At 46.1% G+C, this 18,145-nt stretch overlaps 1 protein-coding gene across 2 annotated transcripts in view; it reads right to left on the reverse strand.

The window, feature by feature from the left end:
• The window catches only part of USP3 (ubiquitin specific peptidase 3), a 255,373-nt gene extending 247,569 nt beyond the window's left edge, over positions 1-7,804 (reverse strand). The window contains exon 1 of one of the 2 annotated variants that reach the window (XM_086959438.1): positions 7,666-7,804. In XM_086959438.1, the coding sequence (XP_086815564.1) occupies positions 7,666-7,756 (91 nt within the window). In that variant the 5' untranslated portion in view covers positions 7,757-7,804. The remainder of the gene's footprint in view (positions 1-7,665) is intronic. The other variant, XM_086959439.1, reaches the window with a different exon arrangement.
• Positions 7,805-18,145: the final 10,341 nt, after the last annotated feature.

Consider the following 18,145-nt stretch of genomic DNA (forward strand, 5'->3'; position numbering starts at 1 on the left):
CCGAGTCCACCATTAAATAAAAAAAAACGGGAGCGCGGCGCGCACAAAGAAAATAAAGCATTTCCGGGTGGGCGAGTGGCTGGCTGAATCTGGGAAGTTACCAAGCACGCCGGTGGTCACCACGCCCCTGCACCTACCATTTGTCTGTAATTTTAACCGGGCACAGCTTGCCCCCACCTCCCTTCTTGACTCTGATGCTGTATGAAAGCTCAGACCCCCAGCAGCACTGTGGCGGCACAGCGGGATGGCAACCCTCACACCTCCAGCCCTTGATGAGCTGTTAAGAGGTGCTTGAAAGTGACAGAGGGAGGGGCTGCAGGTTCAGGAGCAGGGGGCATCCATTCACACGCAAACAACCCTGAATGTGTCATGTCTCTGCTAATTAGAGGGGGGCTCACACATTCCATTTCTACCCAGGGCCCCAAACATCCTAGACTCGGCCAGATTACACCCCTGATTACACCAAGGCAGCACGTGGTTCTCTTCACAGAGCTTAATTACTGTCACTAATTTGTAAGCAAACCTCGGTTCTTCAAACATGCATAATATAATACAATAAAGAAATGGCACAATCGCACCCACACTGATTAACAAAGTATGGAGTACAATCAGTTCAATCAGTTCTCTTAGAGTATCTCCTGTAAGTACTGTACATCACAGTGGGGGATGGCATTTTGGACAGAGAGCCTGTCTTCTCGTTGTCTTGTGCAGGAGGGGGCGAGAAGCCCAAGATGATAATAGAAAACTGCATGCCCACCCCTGTGCCCACCCTGGTGGATCACGTTCCCTCTCCTGTGATGACTCCTGCTCCTGTCCCCCCATGTGGTGGCTCCAGTCCACCCCCGCCTGTGATGGCTCCTGTCCCCCATGTGGTGGCTCCAGCCCCCCCCCCCCCCCCCCGCCTGTGAGGGCTCCTGTCCCCCCCTGTGGTGGATCCTGTCTCCGCCCTGGGTGGCTTCTGTCCCAGTCCTGGAACGGCCCATGCAGCGAGGGTGAAGTTCTTGATGGGCCTCTTCTCAAAAGGGCTCAGCTCAAAATTAATAATGAAAGGTGGGCGAGTGAGCAAGTGAAAGGATGGCTGGATGCATTAGTGAAAGGGTGAATGGATGAATGAAAGATTCAATAAATGGATAATGAGAGAGGATAGATGGATTGATGAGTGAGGGGAAGGATGGAGAGAAAATGTAAATAGCTGGATATATGGGTGGAAGGGTAGCTGCATGATTGATGAGGGGAAAGATGGATGAGGGGAAGGATGATGGATGAGAGGAAGGATAAATGGATGAGGGGGAAGGATGGATGGATGGATGGAGTGGAAGGATGGATGGATGAAGGGCAGGATAAATGGATGGGATGGATGGGTGAGGGGAAGGATGATGGATGAGGAGAAGGATGGATGGATGGAGAGTGGGTGGGTGAAAGGATGGATGGATGAGTGGGTGGGTGGATGGTGGGTGGGTGAAAGGATGGATCAGTGGATTGGATGGTGGGTGGGTGAAAGGATGGATGAGTGGGTGGGTGGATGATGGGGGGTAGGTGGATGAGTGAAATGATGGATGGATTGATGGATTGATAAGTGCAAGGGTGAATGAATGGACATATGAGTGAAAGGGTGGGTGTAAGGATGGATGAGTGAATGAAAGGGAGGGTAGATGGACAAAAGGATGAATAGATGTGTGAAGGAGTGAAATGATAGGTGGATGAGTGAAAGGGGCAATGGATGGATTCATGAGTGGATGAGTAGATGGATGGATGGGTGGGTGGATGGATGGATGGAAGGAAGGCTAAGTGAAAGGGTCGATAGAGAGAGAAAGGGAAGATGGATGGATGACTAAAAGAGTGGATGGGTGGAAGGATTAGTAAGTGAAAGGATGGCTGGATTGGTGAAAGGGTAAATGGCTGAATGGATGAGTGAATGGATGGATGGGATGAAGAGTGGATGGATAAGTGTACAGATGGATAGGGTGAAAGGGTGGATGGATGGATGGATAATTGAGGATGAGTGAAAGGATGGATGAGGGGATGGATGAAGGGATGGATGAGTGAAAAGATAGATGGAAGGATACATGATGGATAGGTTTGCAAATGGTTGAATATTTTTGGAAATGACTGGGCTTACTTATATACTATTGCGCGATAGATCTGCCTTACATGTGATGTCACTTCCTGTTGTGATGTCACTTCCTGTTGTGATGTTACTACCTGTTGTGATGTCACTTCCTGTCGTGATGTCACTTCCTGTCGTGATGTCACTTCCTGTGACCACACCTACCTTGGAGAGTCCCCCCACTTCTTTTTTTAGGACTTGTGCCCTGGATGTGACCTTGTGTTATAGAACTGGTGCTCAGGTTAAGTGCCCCAATAGCTTCGGGTGGAGTTTGTGCAATATAAAAACTGCAGAAAATACACACAGATGTAAAACAATGTGCATCATAAAAAACTAAAGAAAGACAAAAATATACCCATGTAGTGGCTGCTTTGTAGAAACTGAAATCAGAAAACCTGGATAAATCTCAACTACCCTGCTTAAATTACACGAGCTTAGGCAAATATTTTATTTCACTGAAGCTTCATTTTCTTCATAATCGCATATGAAAGCACTTCAATATATGAGAGTTCTGAATATCAGCGGTACAAAAACGTATTGTGTTTTAGTTATTAGACTAATGTTGCTATTTAATAATACAGTTCACTAATGTTTCATGTTTAAAAACTGTCACTTCGCAGTACAGTGCTATAATGTGGATCATTAATGCCAAAGCACATGTGAAAGTAATACACTTTTTTTTAAATCTGAAGAGATTTTTTTCATATTTTATGTGATGTTTGTTGAATAATTTAGATAGCAAACAAGTTCAGAGATTGGCTCGTGCAATAGTTCTTGCATTTACGAAATTCATAAATGCAACACCTATTGCATTGCAAATGCTTGTTTGTAAAAGTGCCCATGCGGCCCTTTCACTTTAATGTCGGCGCCGCCCTTTTCCTTAAACAACCTGTGTCTAAAGAAAGGGGTGCAGCAGAAATTAAAGTGAAGGTACGGTATATAGAGAGTTTCTACAAAATGAAGCATTTGTTTGTCTAATTGACAAATAAATGCTTTTATTTTGTAAAAACGCTCCATGCCGCAATTTCACTTTAATGGCGGCCATGCCCTTTTCCTTAGACACGGCTTATCTAAGGAAAGGGGCACGTGCCGCCGCCATTAAAGTGAAAGAGTGGCATGTGGTAGTTTAAAAAATATATAAAATAATAATTTTAAAAATAATGCGACCGCATTCGTGTTGCAAATAAACCATATGCAAAAGAAACAATTGATGGCCGGAATGCTGAACAATGCAAATATTCATCCCCGAGTTACAAGGATCTGGGCTTAATTTATCATTCTTTTGCTCACCACTCCACCCCAGTTTGGACCTAGCCATATGCAAATCCGTTTTGACCCCGTTCCTTATGGGAACAGGCCAGCGAAAAATAGCGAATCGCAATTTGGAATGCGCAAAATGGGATGCATGTATATTTTCGCAAATTATTTGCGATTCGGTAAAAATCGCAATTTTTACCGAATCGCAAATATTATGCGAATTCCAAAGTGCGAATTCGCAATTCCCATTGATTCCTATGGGCCAAAAGGCCCATAGGGATCAATGGGAAGGCTTCAACAAATTGCGAGTTTCTTTTTGGAAATCGCAATTTGTTAATGCATTCCAATGGTGCAGAGGGGGGTCCAAAGGACCCCCCCCTGCACCCCAGAAATGTAATTTGAAGTGCATGTTTCACACACACATGTCCTAAGGACATGTGTGTCTGAAACATGAACGTTTAAAAAATGCATTTTTTAGCTTTTTCAAAACTTTTCGCAAATTACCACGAGGTTCAACCTCGTGGTAATTTGCACCTCCTAATTGCTAATTTGCAATTAGAAAAACAATCATGCATTGCTTTTAAGGAATCGCAAATTTGCGATTCCTTAAAAGCAATCGCATTTTTGGAAATCGCTAAAAATAGCGATTTTATCAAAAATGTATGATTCATCCCAAAAACGTATTTAGGAAGTGCAAACGGCCGATTTTACCGATTCGCACCGTTTGCACAATAGGTTGATGCATGTGGGTGTTAGTACTATATATATGTGACATGGTTAGTCTTATGAGTAAAAAATATCAATGGGGGGGGGGGGGTGAAGAGGTGGTGCTCAGCGGCACCAGGGTGGGCGTATCCTCCTCTCCTGAAAGTATAATTAATCAACAAAGGTCCACCTCACGTGGAGTTGGTATGTATCCTGATGTTCGTGGAATACACACTCTGTGTTAAAATACCCCTCACACACCAAAAGGGCCCTTGGTGTCATGCTTCATCATCGGGGTCTTCCCGCCCCGGGACGGGGCAGTGCTGCGACAAGCGACTACGCTGGAGCACCTTTTTATTGTGGGTGCTATGTGAGTGAATGGGAGTGAGTGTCAGTAGGGTCTGTGTTGTGAATAAGTGGTGTTAAAAAAAATACCTGGCCTAGTGGTAGAAAAAACTATTTAATAGACACTGGCTGGTATTGTTAAAAAAGTGATTCGGAGAGGTAAAGCAAATTAATGGGCTTACTCTCCTGTGCGGGTCAACATGTTTCGGGGCGCTAATCCCCTTTGTCAGGACCAGGATTGGATCCCCCTGTCCCCCTGTTGTGAGGACGACAACCACGGAAGCCACGGACGAAGGAGGAAGCACCAACGTGCTGGGGGTTGAATGGACCTCCATTACCCTTTGTCCAGACTTGACTCATGAGGCCCTGATTCCTATCTCCCTAAGCTTATTACATCAGGAATACTGATATAGCTAGGGACACGAGTAAATATAAAATTATCTTTACACATTGATAAATAGTACATCATCACTTTCCTTTGTACATACACCCTTTATCTTTTGTGGAATAACATGAGTGAGTGACAGGGGGATCCAACCCTGGTCCTGACGAAGGGGATTAGCGCCCCGAAACATGTTGACCCGCACAGGAGAGTAAGCCCATTAATTTGCTTTACCTCTCCGAATCACTTTTTTAACAATACCAGGCGGTGTCCATTAAATCGTTTTTTCTACCAATAGGCCAGGTATTTTTTTTAAACACCACTTATTCACAACACAGACCCTACTGACACTCACTCCCATTCACTCACATAGCACCCACAATAAAAAGGTGCTCCAGCGTAGTCGCTTGTCGCAGCACTGCCCCGTCCCGCAGCAGGGCGGGAAGACCCCGATGATGAAGCATGACACCAAGGGCCCTTTTGGTGTGTGAGGGGTATTTTAACACAGAGTGTGTATTCCACGAACATCAGGATACATACCAACTCCACGTGAGGTGGACCTTTGTTGATTAATTATATTATGGTTAGTCTTATACCACAGGTAACAAGTATTTTCTTATACTTAAGATTTCGTTATATTTGTCTAACTCAACTTCAGACGTTTTCCTTGAGCTTGGGAGTGGACAACATAGGAACTGGAAGAAAGGGTAGGTATTTAAAATTATCTGCAAGGGTGGAAGTAACAACCTGGCATTATTTTTCAGGGCAGAAATTATACTAGAGATTTGAAAATGGGGACGCATGTCCTCAAAGAATTGTGAGTATGATTCTAGAACTGGAAGGGAAAGGGATTAAAAGCAATGTTTAAACGGGGGGTGTAAGACAAGAACCAAGATGATCTAGAACTGCACCAGTGTGCACCAACCAGTGCAAAGAGAGACATCTGCACTCCTGGGAAGTGCAAACACCAGTCGGTCAGTGCAAAGATTGTTTACGCAAATGCTGATCAGTGAAAGATTGCACAGCACATGTAGAAACTTTATATACTCATGCCCTACAGGCCCAAATCCAGGCTTAAGAAAGGATGGGCTACCTTTGATTAACTGAATAAATATCAAAAGTGAGTGGTACACTTACTAAAGCCTTTGAGAAAGTAGGCCTCGAGGCTTTGTAGCTTCTATGTCAGAACAGCTCTACGTCTTGCAATATCATGCGTCTCAGCGCATTGAGACCCTCACGGGCGAGTAGTCATGCTTTATAGGATTAATGATGGATTGATTGATTTATGTTCAATTGGTGCACCTTTAATCTAGGCACTGGTTGTAATTTTTATACAAAAAAGCATTTCAATAGAAAGGAAGGGGAGCACAAGACTAAAGCAGTGATAGAAGGTATATGGGAACAACTAAACTATGCAGAGTACAGAGAACAGACAAGTTTAGCCTGGATGCTCAGAGGTGAGTATTAAAACAATAAAGAGGAACAGTCCAGCATGTATGTAATGAAACGAGAAGGAAGATTTGTGTATCAGGAAGGTGGGCAGATACTATCTAAATTAACAGACATTGATGATTCAAGAACAAACTACAAAAACACACAACTATATTTCTGAACGCCAGACTAGTTCCTTCTAGGTAACACACAGCGGCATGAAAGGTGTTTTAGAAGGGCTACGACGACATTGGTTAGGTACGCAGGTGTGAACAAGGGGGAGCCCTAATCTAACAGCACATGAAAATGCTTGTAGGTTAGATAGTCTATTGTGCAAAAGTACGGACACCAAATGGTTACATTCTGTGTTGGAGAGGAGTTCTCCAGCTAACGAATCGCTGAGTCTAAGCAAATCAAACAAGCCTTGGAAAGAACCCTTTTTTTTGTTTTGTTTTTTAACACTGGGTATCGCTCTGACCTGTTTCACATTAATGTCGTTTCAAGTTCTTAGTGGGAGGCAGCATTTTACTTTCGATTGCAAAATGACACACTGTTGAAGTTTCACATCGTGTGACGTAAGCAGACAGTGCCAGTAAAGAGAAGTCAGGCCATGTGCAAAATGAAATGAACACAACAGGATGTGAGTATATACTTGGGAGGGGGCATCCGATCCAGTGAGAATGTTGAGAATCCAGAGTAGAATGCAGAATAGAGGAGTGGGAAACACCCCAAGGACAGTGCAGACCACTCTACACACGGCAGAGCATTAACAGAGAACACAGAGCAAGTGGAACAATGCAAATCACAGGGCAAGGAAAACTAGAGCCCAGAGAGCACAAGACAAGTAGCAGTGCTGAACGCACTGTGCGTGCACCAAAAGTCTGGAGTGTGCAAGGTGTATGCCAACCAACTGCAGAATGTACCGGGCAAATAGCACTGCTAAGTGTACCTAATGTACTAGTCATCTAGTGCAATGCATTGGGAAGTGCACAATACCATGCAAAATATGCGTCAGAGCCTGTGGTACAGTGAAGTGCAAAGGGCAGATATAATGCAGAGTGGTTGAGAACACTTAACATGCAGTAGCACCTTGTAGGGTTTTGTGTATATGGAACATAGCACGATTCGTAGTACAGCACATTAAACCAGATATGACACAGGGGCCTCAGGTACAATGGTAAAACAACACTAATTATATCCGGTGCCAGTACACAGCGTACAAAGCACAACAGAGGCCCACGTGCCCGATGCAGGTCCAATGACACAGGGTTCACGGATCATGGTACCCGACCATCCGCATAAAGCAAGGCAGAGAGCACAAAGCCGGGCTCCGTGCGCTGCCTGTGCCCCTCGCACACACCTAGGCCCTTCAGCCACTACACCCTATGAACACCGAGGAGGGATTCCCCGAGTACCGAGGCGAGAGGGCATCACTCACCGGTGCAGCACCAGGAGGAGGGGGACCCGCCGGGGAAGCTGGGTGAGTCGGGGGCCAGGCAGACACTGGAGCCGAGATGCGGGCACTCCATGACGGTGGATCCAGCTGCTCTCACTGTTGTCAGGCCGGGCAGCAAAACAAGCATAAGAGTTCGTGAAAACAAGCCCACAATTAAACCCAGCCCCGGAAAAGAAGCCCGAAACAAGCCCATCCCCAAAACGACGTTATTTGAACACTAAAGGCAATGTTGACATACAAAAGTCTGCATTACTTCCGTCTACATTTAGATATGGTCTTAGTTTATATATTATCAGTACTATTATGATGATGATTCTGGCTGGCATTAACCAGATAGTAAATAGTGAATCTTCTCCTGCCATGTACACGCTGCTACCTAAACTGTAGAGATTATTAACTATTTGGCAGACGACCCTACTAATATCAGAAAAACTTAACTATTTACATGGACCTGGCTAAATAGTAGAGATTCTGCACTGTTTGCTCAGATGGCATACAAATAGAATTGAAGCTTTACTGTTTAGCAAGCTACTGTCTGCAACATTTGGCTAGTAGCCATGCAAATCGAAAGGAAACTTCATTGTTTACCTCCTTTTATTAAACTGCTGTCTAATTGACAGATGTTATGCATTGTTTGGATGGCAGCCAGGCAAATAGCAAATAAACTTGGCTTGTTATCTGGCCTGTGGCTAAATAACAGAAATGATGTACTGTGTGGTCAGCTGCTTGGTAAATAGTGCATTTTCTTATTAGCTTATGCTGCCGTAAAAATACAAACCCCTTTTCCTCTTCTATCCTCCTACTATCCTTCCGAATCCAAATAACTGACTAACCTATCCACCACTTAAATTACTTTCATATTTCACTATATTAATTCAACACTTTTCCCTTTATGGGTCCCGGAGTAGCACGCTATTCGTTGGAAAAAGCGCTTTGGCACCTCGTCAGGGGTAGTAAGCGCTATATAAATGCAATCCTCGCTGGGAGAGTGGACCTTATTTAAATGTATTTTAAAATAATGTATTTTAAATGTCTGTAATGTTTGCTTTGCATCTTTTATGGTATATATGGCCGAAATAAAGAATTTTGGGAATTGGAATTGGAATACAATAAGACAAATAAGAGAGATTAATTACTATTTGGCTGGTGGCCATGCAAACAGCAATGAAACTTCGCTATTACGCAGGCTCAGACGTTCTTAATCCGGAAAATTACCGCCCAATCTCCCAACTGCCCTACCTCTCAAAGGTCTTGGAGAAATTGGTAAACAGACAGCTTTCAAACTACTTAGAAACAAATGATGTACTGGATCCAACACAAACTGGCTTCAGGGCCAACAATAGTATGGAGGCTACGCTGCTAGCAGTATTGGATGACATCAGAGCATGCACTGACCAAGGGGGAGCCGTAGCACTGATACTTTTAGACCTGCAGCGTTCGACACAGTCTCCCACAACAAGCTTCTTGAAACCCTTTATGAAAAAGGAATTCACTAGAAAGCCCTGAAATGGATCAGTTCATTCTTAAGTAACCAAACACAAATAGTCCAGCTAGGTCAGTTCCAATCCAGACCTAGCACCATCAGCTGTGGTGTCCCGCAGGGAGCATCGCTAAGCCCCACCATATTTAATGCCTACGTATCATCCCTTGACAAAATCTGTACGAAGTGGGGAATAGGTATCTTCTCCTATGTGGACGACACACAGTTGATGGTAGCCCTGGGGGATAGACCTGAAGTCTCGAAAATTAAACTCCACCACTGTCTCTCGGAGATGGCATAGTGGATGCCTGAGCACTGTTTGAAACTGAACGCAGTGAAATCGGAGATTCTGCTCTTCGGAGGGGCCAAGCTAATTTGGAATGCCACCTGGTGGCCACAAACAGCCGGAGCTGCTCCTATCCCTAAGCAATGTGTAAGAAATTTGGGCATTCTCATTGATGATGCTCTTTCTATGAAGGACCATGTGCGTGCCCTTTGTTGGTAGGGTTTCGCGACCCTGAAACTGCTATCCAGACTCTTCCTCTGGGTGCCTCTGGATTGCAGAAGAACAGTTACACAAGCCCTGCTCATAAGTCAGCTTGACTACGGAAACGCCCTATTTGTGGGCATGAATGAGTACCCTTTCACGCGGCTGCAGGTGCTTCAAAATGCCGCAACCAATCTGGTCTGCAATAAAAACAGATTAAGCTCTGCATCAATGTGCATGAAACGTCTCCACTGGCTACCCATGAGTCAAAGGGCAGTATTTAACCTGAGAACAGAAAGTGTTATGGTACATATTTACCATTTTTAAGAAGTGGGGTTCTGCTGCATCAGAATAAAACGGTAAAGCAAGCATAACCCTACCACACATTTACATATTGTTTGTGTGTTTGGTTAGGGGTCTTTATATCTTTTCTCTGTACACTATAAGTGTGTGTTAGTGGTGAGACGTTTGTCACTATTTGTGTTTTTCACATCACTATTCTCACGTTTGCACTATTATCTTCTTTTAGTGCACTTTTGTCTTTTCACATAGAGAGAGTGTCCAATGATGATAAGTGGGTATACCGGTAATTACTAACCGGGAACCCCCTCGGGTGGTGCTACTGTGAGGTACTCTCTCTATCTTTCACACTTTTTTTGTGGATGAAGTAATTGTGGCCCTGTGTGATCTTAGAACCTATACACATCCTGACCATAGGATTTATGTTATTGACAAATCCCTGGGGACACTAATGATAAGGAGTCCCTATTCTTGTTGGTCTTTTATGTGGTTGTGCACACATATAGGTGAGGCTCCATTTGTTTAAATACTGTGTGAGTGGGGGGCCGCTTTACCTATTCCGTCCCCCTATACCCCCAAGTGATTGGTCAGTATTTAACCTGCTCAGTCATGCGCACAGAGCTTTGTACTTAAGCGGACCTAAGATACTCCAGGAGAAAATGGAGTTTTATGTCCCCACAAGGAGCCTCCGGTCAATACATTGAGCATTAGCAAGAACAAAGCATATCAAGAAGGTGAGGACCGGAGGGCGCTCCTTCTCATATCTGGCAGCTAGGAAGTGGTATGAGCTCCCCTTGGACCTATAGCTCACTCCTAGCTACTTGATGTTTCGAAAAAATCTAAAAACTTACCTATTCCCTAAATACTAAAAATTACTTTCTTCCTCTTTCAGCAGCCATGCCTTATTTTGTGCTACCAGCGCCTTGATATCCCTTGGGATGAGTGTTGCGTTCTATAAATAAATAAATAAATAAATACAAATTTGCTAAATAGCAGACAATATGTACTATTTCGAAAGCAGCCATGAAAAAAGCAAAGAAACTTTTCAATTTACCTGACCACTGGCTAAAAAGCAGGCATGTGCTCGGTTTAGCGGCTTTAGACAGTGCCCATACAAATTGGAACACATCTTTACTATTTACCATCCTGCTAGTTGAATAGGGGAACATATATATGATTTGGCTGCTGACCATACAGATACTAAAGAAACTTCACTAGTTACCAGACTGCTGGCTAAAGAACTAGAATTATGCACATGGTATCTAACAGCCTCCTAAATAGCAAAGAAATGTAATTATTAAAAAGCAAGCATTATGCATAATGTAGCTGGTGGTTTTGAAAATGGCAAAGTAGCATGTCTATTTACCCTGTTGTTGGAAAAAGTAGCAAAGAACGTGCTTGATCTGGCCATTGACACTGTGATTACCAAAGAAGCTCTAGTATTTACCCTTGAGTTTGTTAGCTTTTTCCTCATCCTACCCCTTTCTTTTTTCCTCCCCTCGACCTTTCTCATTTTCTTCTGTCAAACCTCCCCCAAGTCTGCCTGCTGCCCCTTCCCACTATCCCCACAGTCTGCCTATTTTCCTTCCCATTTCTCTTCATTTCATTTTCCTTTGAGCCTGCATACTTTTCTCCAGTCTGGCAGTTATCCTCTAATTCTGCCTGTTTTCGACTAAATCTGACCACTTTATTCCTTTGCCCTCAGCAAGCGGGAGGAAGGGAGGGAGAGAGAGAGAGACAGAGAGAGAGAGAAAAAAGAGAGAGAAAGAGAGAGAGAGAGAGAGAGAGAGGAGATAGGGAGAGAGAGAGAGAGAGATGGCATGCCGGCCGGCAGCTGCCTCTTTGCATCATCTGTATCATTAAAGGTAACCTTTTCTGGCGATGGGATAGCTGGCAAAGATGATGTGTTGTGGGATTTAGGCCCACATGCTACTAAAAGGATGACACAGACACAGTGACCTTATGTATGCTTAGTAATCTGACCACGAGCACATGAACTCAGACCCTTTTATTTGCAGGCTCACATCACTCATGATGCCTGTGGTGGATGGGTGTTGGTGTGGATGTCCAGCCCTCGAGGGAGTGGCTGGTAAAACGAAGCACCTGCTGAGACACTAGATCGTGTCCAGCATGCTGGCTGCTTACGTTTGGTACTCCTCTTGAGCTGTCTCCAGGGATGTCGCTCCACCTTGGTCTCTGTCTTGTATCTGCGGGCGCACTCTTGTCTTGTAGTGGTATGAGTCCTCGTTCTTCTCTCCTTGTAGAGCTCTCCAGGGCACCTGTGTTTGTCAGGTTCTTCAAGGTGACAGGATTGTCACTCTTTCCTTCTTTCATGAGGTGGTGTTGTGCCACGTTCCCTTCATGTTGCTGTGGTTGCAGCTTGCCACTTCGGGACATGTGGCTCTCCTCCTGCCTGTAATGGGCCAATATACGATGCAGTCTTAAGGTAGTATTGCCGGGATGCCTACGGGTAGGTGTGCACGTAACAAATGTGTAATTCATTCATTCATTCATTATTGGGGCACTCCCTTGATTGTCTCTGGCCCCCTGCGGGGCGGTGTTGGTGCAGTGGAAATGTAGAGGCTCTTCCTCATTTATTCCAGCCACGCTAGGCCTTTCCTCTCCTCTTGGCTCTGTGGAGCTCTGGTGGTGCACAGTGCCTCAAGTCTGCACATGCATATTCTCTCCCAGGGTGCTCTCGGCTGGCTCCCTGTATACTTGCTCTTCTTTCCTTGTGGAGGTGGCAGGCAACCGCTGGGGGACGTGCGGCACTAGCCTCACGAGCGCGGTGGTGGCGTGCAGCTGCTATGGGTGTGCGCGTGCTGCGCATACTGGTCCTCGAGGCCAGCTAGCCTGGCAAACACCCAAATTGTCTCCACCAGGAGCAGTTGCTCTCATCTCTGCACATGCTCGAGAATTGTTCAATAACTGGTGATTAGGCACCAACATATAACCTGAACAAGCATCTCTACCCACAATAGTCCTGCGTGGTTTGTCTCTTGAGCAGTACTTGGCTACTCTGCGTAGATTCCACTTCTCCCCGTTAGTCAACACCACGGGCCACTTGAGAATCTCCTGAACTTGGAAAGGATCAGGGAACTTACACAGACCCTTAATCCAACAACCAGATCTGACTTTGACCCAATCACCTGCTTGAATATTGGTGGAGGACTTCAACTGAGAATGAACGATAATGGGTGCAGAAGTGGGTGTAGATTCATCACCAACACACACAAACTTCCCTTCCAATAACTCTCTGATCCAAGAGGGTACTAACCTAGTAGAGGGTTTCCTTCCACGCATGGCAACAAAAGGAACTACACCTGTAGTAGAATTGTCTGTGGTGCGGTAAGCCCACACTAATTCGTTCAAGGTTTCGTCAACATTCTGGTTATTGGCAAGAGCAAGACCTATTGTTCCCATAATCATGTGGTTAGCTCTCTCCATGATACCGTTGGATTGGAGATTATAAAGTGCAGTGAGAGAATGTTTAATCCCACAATTACGTAAAAATTCACACATTTCACCTGAAGTCAACTGTGTTCCATTGTCTGTTATAAAGACAGTGGGATAACTTTCTTCTTTAAAAATACTACGCAACACTTTTATGGTGACTCTAGTAGTAATTTCAGGGAGAAGGTACACAATATACCATCTAGAGTGAACATCCATGACAACCATGCCAAATCTCGTGTTGGGATGAACACCTGGCATAAGCCCAATGAAATCAAGGCAAACACTATGCCAAACCACACCAGGATCATGGATGGAACTCAGGAAAGATTGTGGCCCGACCTTCAACCTCTTCGCACACTCACTGCATTCACTGCACCTTTCAACCCAATCAACCACCTCTCCATCCATTCCCGGCCACCAGAATTCACTCCTCAATCTTTTTTTTGTAATAGTCTGCCCCAGGTGTCCTTCATGGGCTATCTCAAATAACCTAATACAAATGCAAAATGGAGGAACAATATTATCACCCCGCATAACAGTCTGGTCTCCAATAATGGATAATTCATCGATAACAGCATTAAAAGGTCTCACATTACAAGGCAAGGTGCTCTCTCTTCGTCCACCTTTGAGTATGAGGTTAAGAACACTTCAGAACCTCATCTTGCAGCATGGCATCTGCCCACTCTCTTTTCTGACCACACCACAATTCCACTGAACCACATCTTCAAGCTAGCAATGGCTCCTTCCCTTGCACTCTTGGTCACACTAATTTTATCCACTTTTTCCCACTCCAAAGGCAAACATGACAAGCAATCTGCTTGAACATTGCGTCAACCAGAAATGAACTCAACCTGGACGTTGTACTCCTGCAACCTGGAAGCCCGGCAAGCCAGTCTGGCTGCCCCTTCCCCTGCCCCACTTGGTACCCTCACGCCGCTTTCACTTTAGGCGTCCTGCGTGTTGCGCTATATTAGTCGCGCTGCTGGCATTTTAACTTACCTATTTTCTTATTTGTGTTCGATTCAGTTGTTTCTCCTTATTTTTAACTGGGTCTCATTCTCCCCCTCACTTGTAGCATAATTGTTCTGTGCACCGCTGTTTAGCGGGTCCGGTTCCTGGAGCGGGGAACTACAGGCGCAATCTTAGGGTGGTAGGGACAATTAGCGGGCGCCATTTGCGAGCGGTCTAGCGCTCCGGCAGCCTCGCGGGACGCTTACTTAAAGCTCCCCTCAACGCGCAGCGGTTTCGCGCAGCGGGCGCGCCTTCCCGTCTGCGCCCTTCAGCGCTAAGGAGCCGCGGATCGCGGCAGGATTCTAAGCTCTAGCCTTATTGTCATGTCGTCGCCTACTATTACATATCTAAGGGAGGAACTTCTGGCCATCCGGGGTCGGATTACTAATTGCGGCCATACCCCTGTGGGCCCGCTATGCGGTCCTTACCGGTGTACATGTTGAGGATGGTCCTGAGACACTCCTGTCCCTATTCGAGCGTTGGAGACGCCATTTTCACACAAAAGAACGACAGGATTGCGTGATCTTAGCATTTGTGTAAAAGGGTGGCTAGACAACCAGTGATCAAAGACCCTTTTGTGTTGCCCGGCGGTGTCGCCTCTATTACCCACAAAATATTAATCAATGAAGAAGCAGGCGCTGGAGACTGAAAGGCAGGAAACGAGGGTTTATTCTCTCCGGAGGAGAACACATCAATTCGGACAGCAAGTATCATCACGAGGTGCTCTAACCGCATCTCTGAGGCCTGGCCTCTTATACACAGGTTTATTGCTTTATTACATGAAACATATACTTGTCAGTACTTTGATGTACGGAAAGGTATCCTAGGAATTCCCGCTTCAAGCCCGTTCCCACACATTTACAGTTGAAGTCCCTGCCCCGGTCACAATAGGTGATGATTATCGCACAGCTGGGCATTCCGCTGATTCACGGAATGTGTGGCGTTTGATCGGATCTCATAGGGTGAGGGCTTTGATCAAGTCGAGGGTCCTTTAATGGGGAGGGGAAGCTCCCTACTGTACGGGGTAATAAACAGTATCTGCAGGGCCAGGTGGCGGCCTGGGAACAAGGAAGACAAACGGGCACACAGGAAAAAGGGGTTTTGTATCAAAGGACCCGGGACCATGAAAGGGATGGAGGGAGGTGTCGCGCTGGGAACAGGATGGGATTCCGAGGCAGAGCTGCGCTGAAGAGGGGTTTATGACCCGAGGCATATGAGAGCGAGGGGGTTGTCAGCATGCGGGGGATGCCTGCGGAGCTAAGAGAGAGTGAGAGACGCGCTGGCTTTCAGCGAGGGGCAGAAGGGCCATGGTGCTCAAAATGGCTGCTGCTTACGCGCACGAATGGGCTCGAAAAAGAGCAAGATGGCGCCGATAATGTTGACGTTTGCAGCCTAACTTTTAACAGTCCTCCCTTTTCAACATATCTAGCCAACTTGCCTACTCAATGTCAATTTTCATCAAATTCCTAACCTCGGCATCATATAATGCTCTCATACGTTCGTTTCCAAAGTCCACAGTCTTAGGGCAAATACAGTTTGTACATAATGAACACAGAGGTGGCAGACATTGAATTCCTAAGCATAGACCGCATATTACAACTACAAGAATCAGGATAATGGTGAACAGTCTCCAGCCCCAGTTCTTAACGGTGTTCCAGAACCAACCACCAAGCGACCATTCTTCTTGTTCCTGGTGGACTTCTGAAGAGAGTCTGTGAAGATGTTCGATGGCTTTGTACACTGAGGGTGAGTTGTCCGGTATGTATGTACAGCAGCTAGACCCAATGATGCGGCATGCTCCACCACGGTCCGCAAGAACCACATCTAGGACAAGGCGGTTCTGGAGGGCCACCAGGCGGACCGCTTGAAGTTCGGCGGTGTTGTTGGCAAAGATACCAGCTGTAATGTTCATTGTTGTCTCAACTGCCTGAGTCAGATGTCGGATGGCACGGCTGTTTGCCATCGGGCCCCAGAGGGGGACAAGTCCCTTCATAGCATCGAGGAACTGCGCTCCTGTTGAGTCGGCTTGTTCAATGTCCTTGGCTCGTCTTTGTCTATGATGATTTGCTGGAGCCACATAAGTCGGAGGAAGGACGAAGGAAATGAAACAAGTGCCCCCCCAGCCTTTGGGGAGCCAGGTGTACGCCTTCGTGCCGCAGACGAAATACATGTTTGGGGATGACACAAAGGAAGGTGGATCGGTGGAGTCCAAAGTTCTGGTAAACCGGCAAGCACTGTGGCCTACCAGCTGGGTCCCAAGCCCTTCTATGCACATGTGGCCTGTGACGTTGATGACTGACAGGGCCACGGTCAGGGTGGCAGCCGTTCGTTTCCGCAGGTAGGAGAAGGTGGGTCTGGTTGGATTGTTGAACACCTGCATTTCAATTCGCTCTTTAGCAGGAATGTCCATGTGGATTGAGTCGTTGGAGGTCTGCGGGCAGAAGTGTGTCTTCGTTTTGTTTCGCCAGACCCCGTGGTAGTAATGCGTTACAGTTTTGCTGGAGGTGGCATTGTCTTTAAGGCTTTCTTGCAGAAGGATCAGCCAAGCAAGGCAGGAGCCGTGAACTGAGAAAGGTGAAGGGATGAATGGTATCGAGTGTCCAGTGGCATGGGGTAGCAACCCACAGATCCAACAGTTAGTGGCATTGGTGGCGAGGTTGTGCTGGTGAAGTAGCTGTACGAAAGAGTTGAAGGACTGGGTTCTTTTGGACCCAGCGGTGCCAGGGCACAACACCTGAAACCTTCGTGGGTAACCTGCTCCGGCGTACAAGTCACAGAGACACGGGACACTTCCTTCGGCGTCAAAGAGTCAAGGTTTATTTACTGCAGGGAACACAGAAGTCACAGGAAGTACATCGAGTGTAGTTCGGGGAGACTGCTTCAAATTGGTTTTGTGGATCGCTCCTTTTATACAGTTTTTACCCATAAGATAACATGAGACACAATAATTTACAACCCGGTTCCCACATGTCGCTCTCAGAGGGGTCGCTTTGGTCACTTTGAAACACATAAAGTCCGGAACATAAGTGCGGAAACATTTGGCAGTTCCCAACTGTAAAAACCCATCTTCCCACCATTAGCAAATTCCAATCAGCAGTAAAGTAGATCGAAATAGGAACGAAGACAGGTGCAGAGGAAGACGGAGACAGTGGGGAGATCGGAAAGGGTGTAAAAGGGGAGGTATCGAGAAGCACGAGATACAGGCATCAAAGGGACGTGCTTAATGAGATGCACGGCTGAGACAATAAGTCCGTGCGGCAAGATGAGCCTCGAGCGGCGCCACCTGCCTTACAGCAGCAACCCCCTCGTCATAAAGACACTTTCAAAGGACATGTGTCTTCCGCAAATATCTTGGGAGTCCCAGGGTCGCGAAGCGGACAGCGTCCGTTCGCTGGCTACTTGAGGGCAAGAGACAAAATGGATGCCGTATCTAAGATGTAACCCGTGGGTACAGATGAAAAACCCACGTAACAAACAAACGGAGTAAGTTAGCACAGCGAAACTGCGCACACTCACTAAACTCGTCATTTGCGGTTCATAGATACCAGACTCGACCATATTCGTGCGAGTCGAAAACACCACTTATAATTGTCACGGAACCTCAGACGCTCCTTTTGCCCTCATGTAGGCAAGCACTAGTCGGAATCATACTCGATTTTCATCAGACCATCAAGATGTCGTTGTAGCATAGCTCTGTCCGATCGAGTCCCCTTGGTAACAGATGGTTG

Source organism: Lissotriton vulgaris, chromosome 2_2 (genome assembly GCF_964263255.1).
Source record: "Lissotriton vulgaris chromosome 2_2, aLisVul1.2, whole genome shotgun sequence".
NCBI classification, from domain to species: domain Eukaryota; kingdom Metazoa; phylum Chordata; class Amphibia; order Caudata; family Salamandridae; genus Lissotriton; species Lissotriton vulgaris.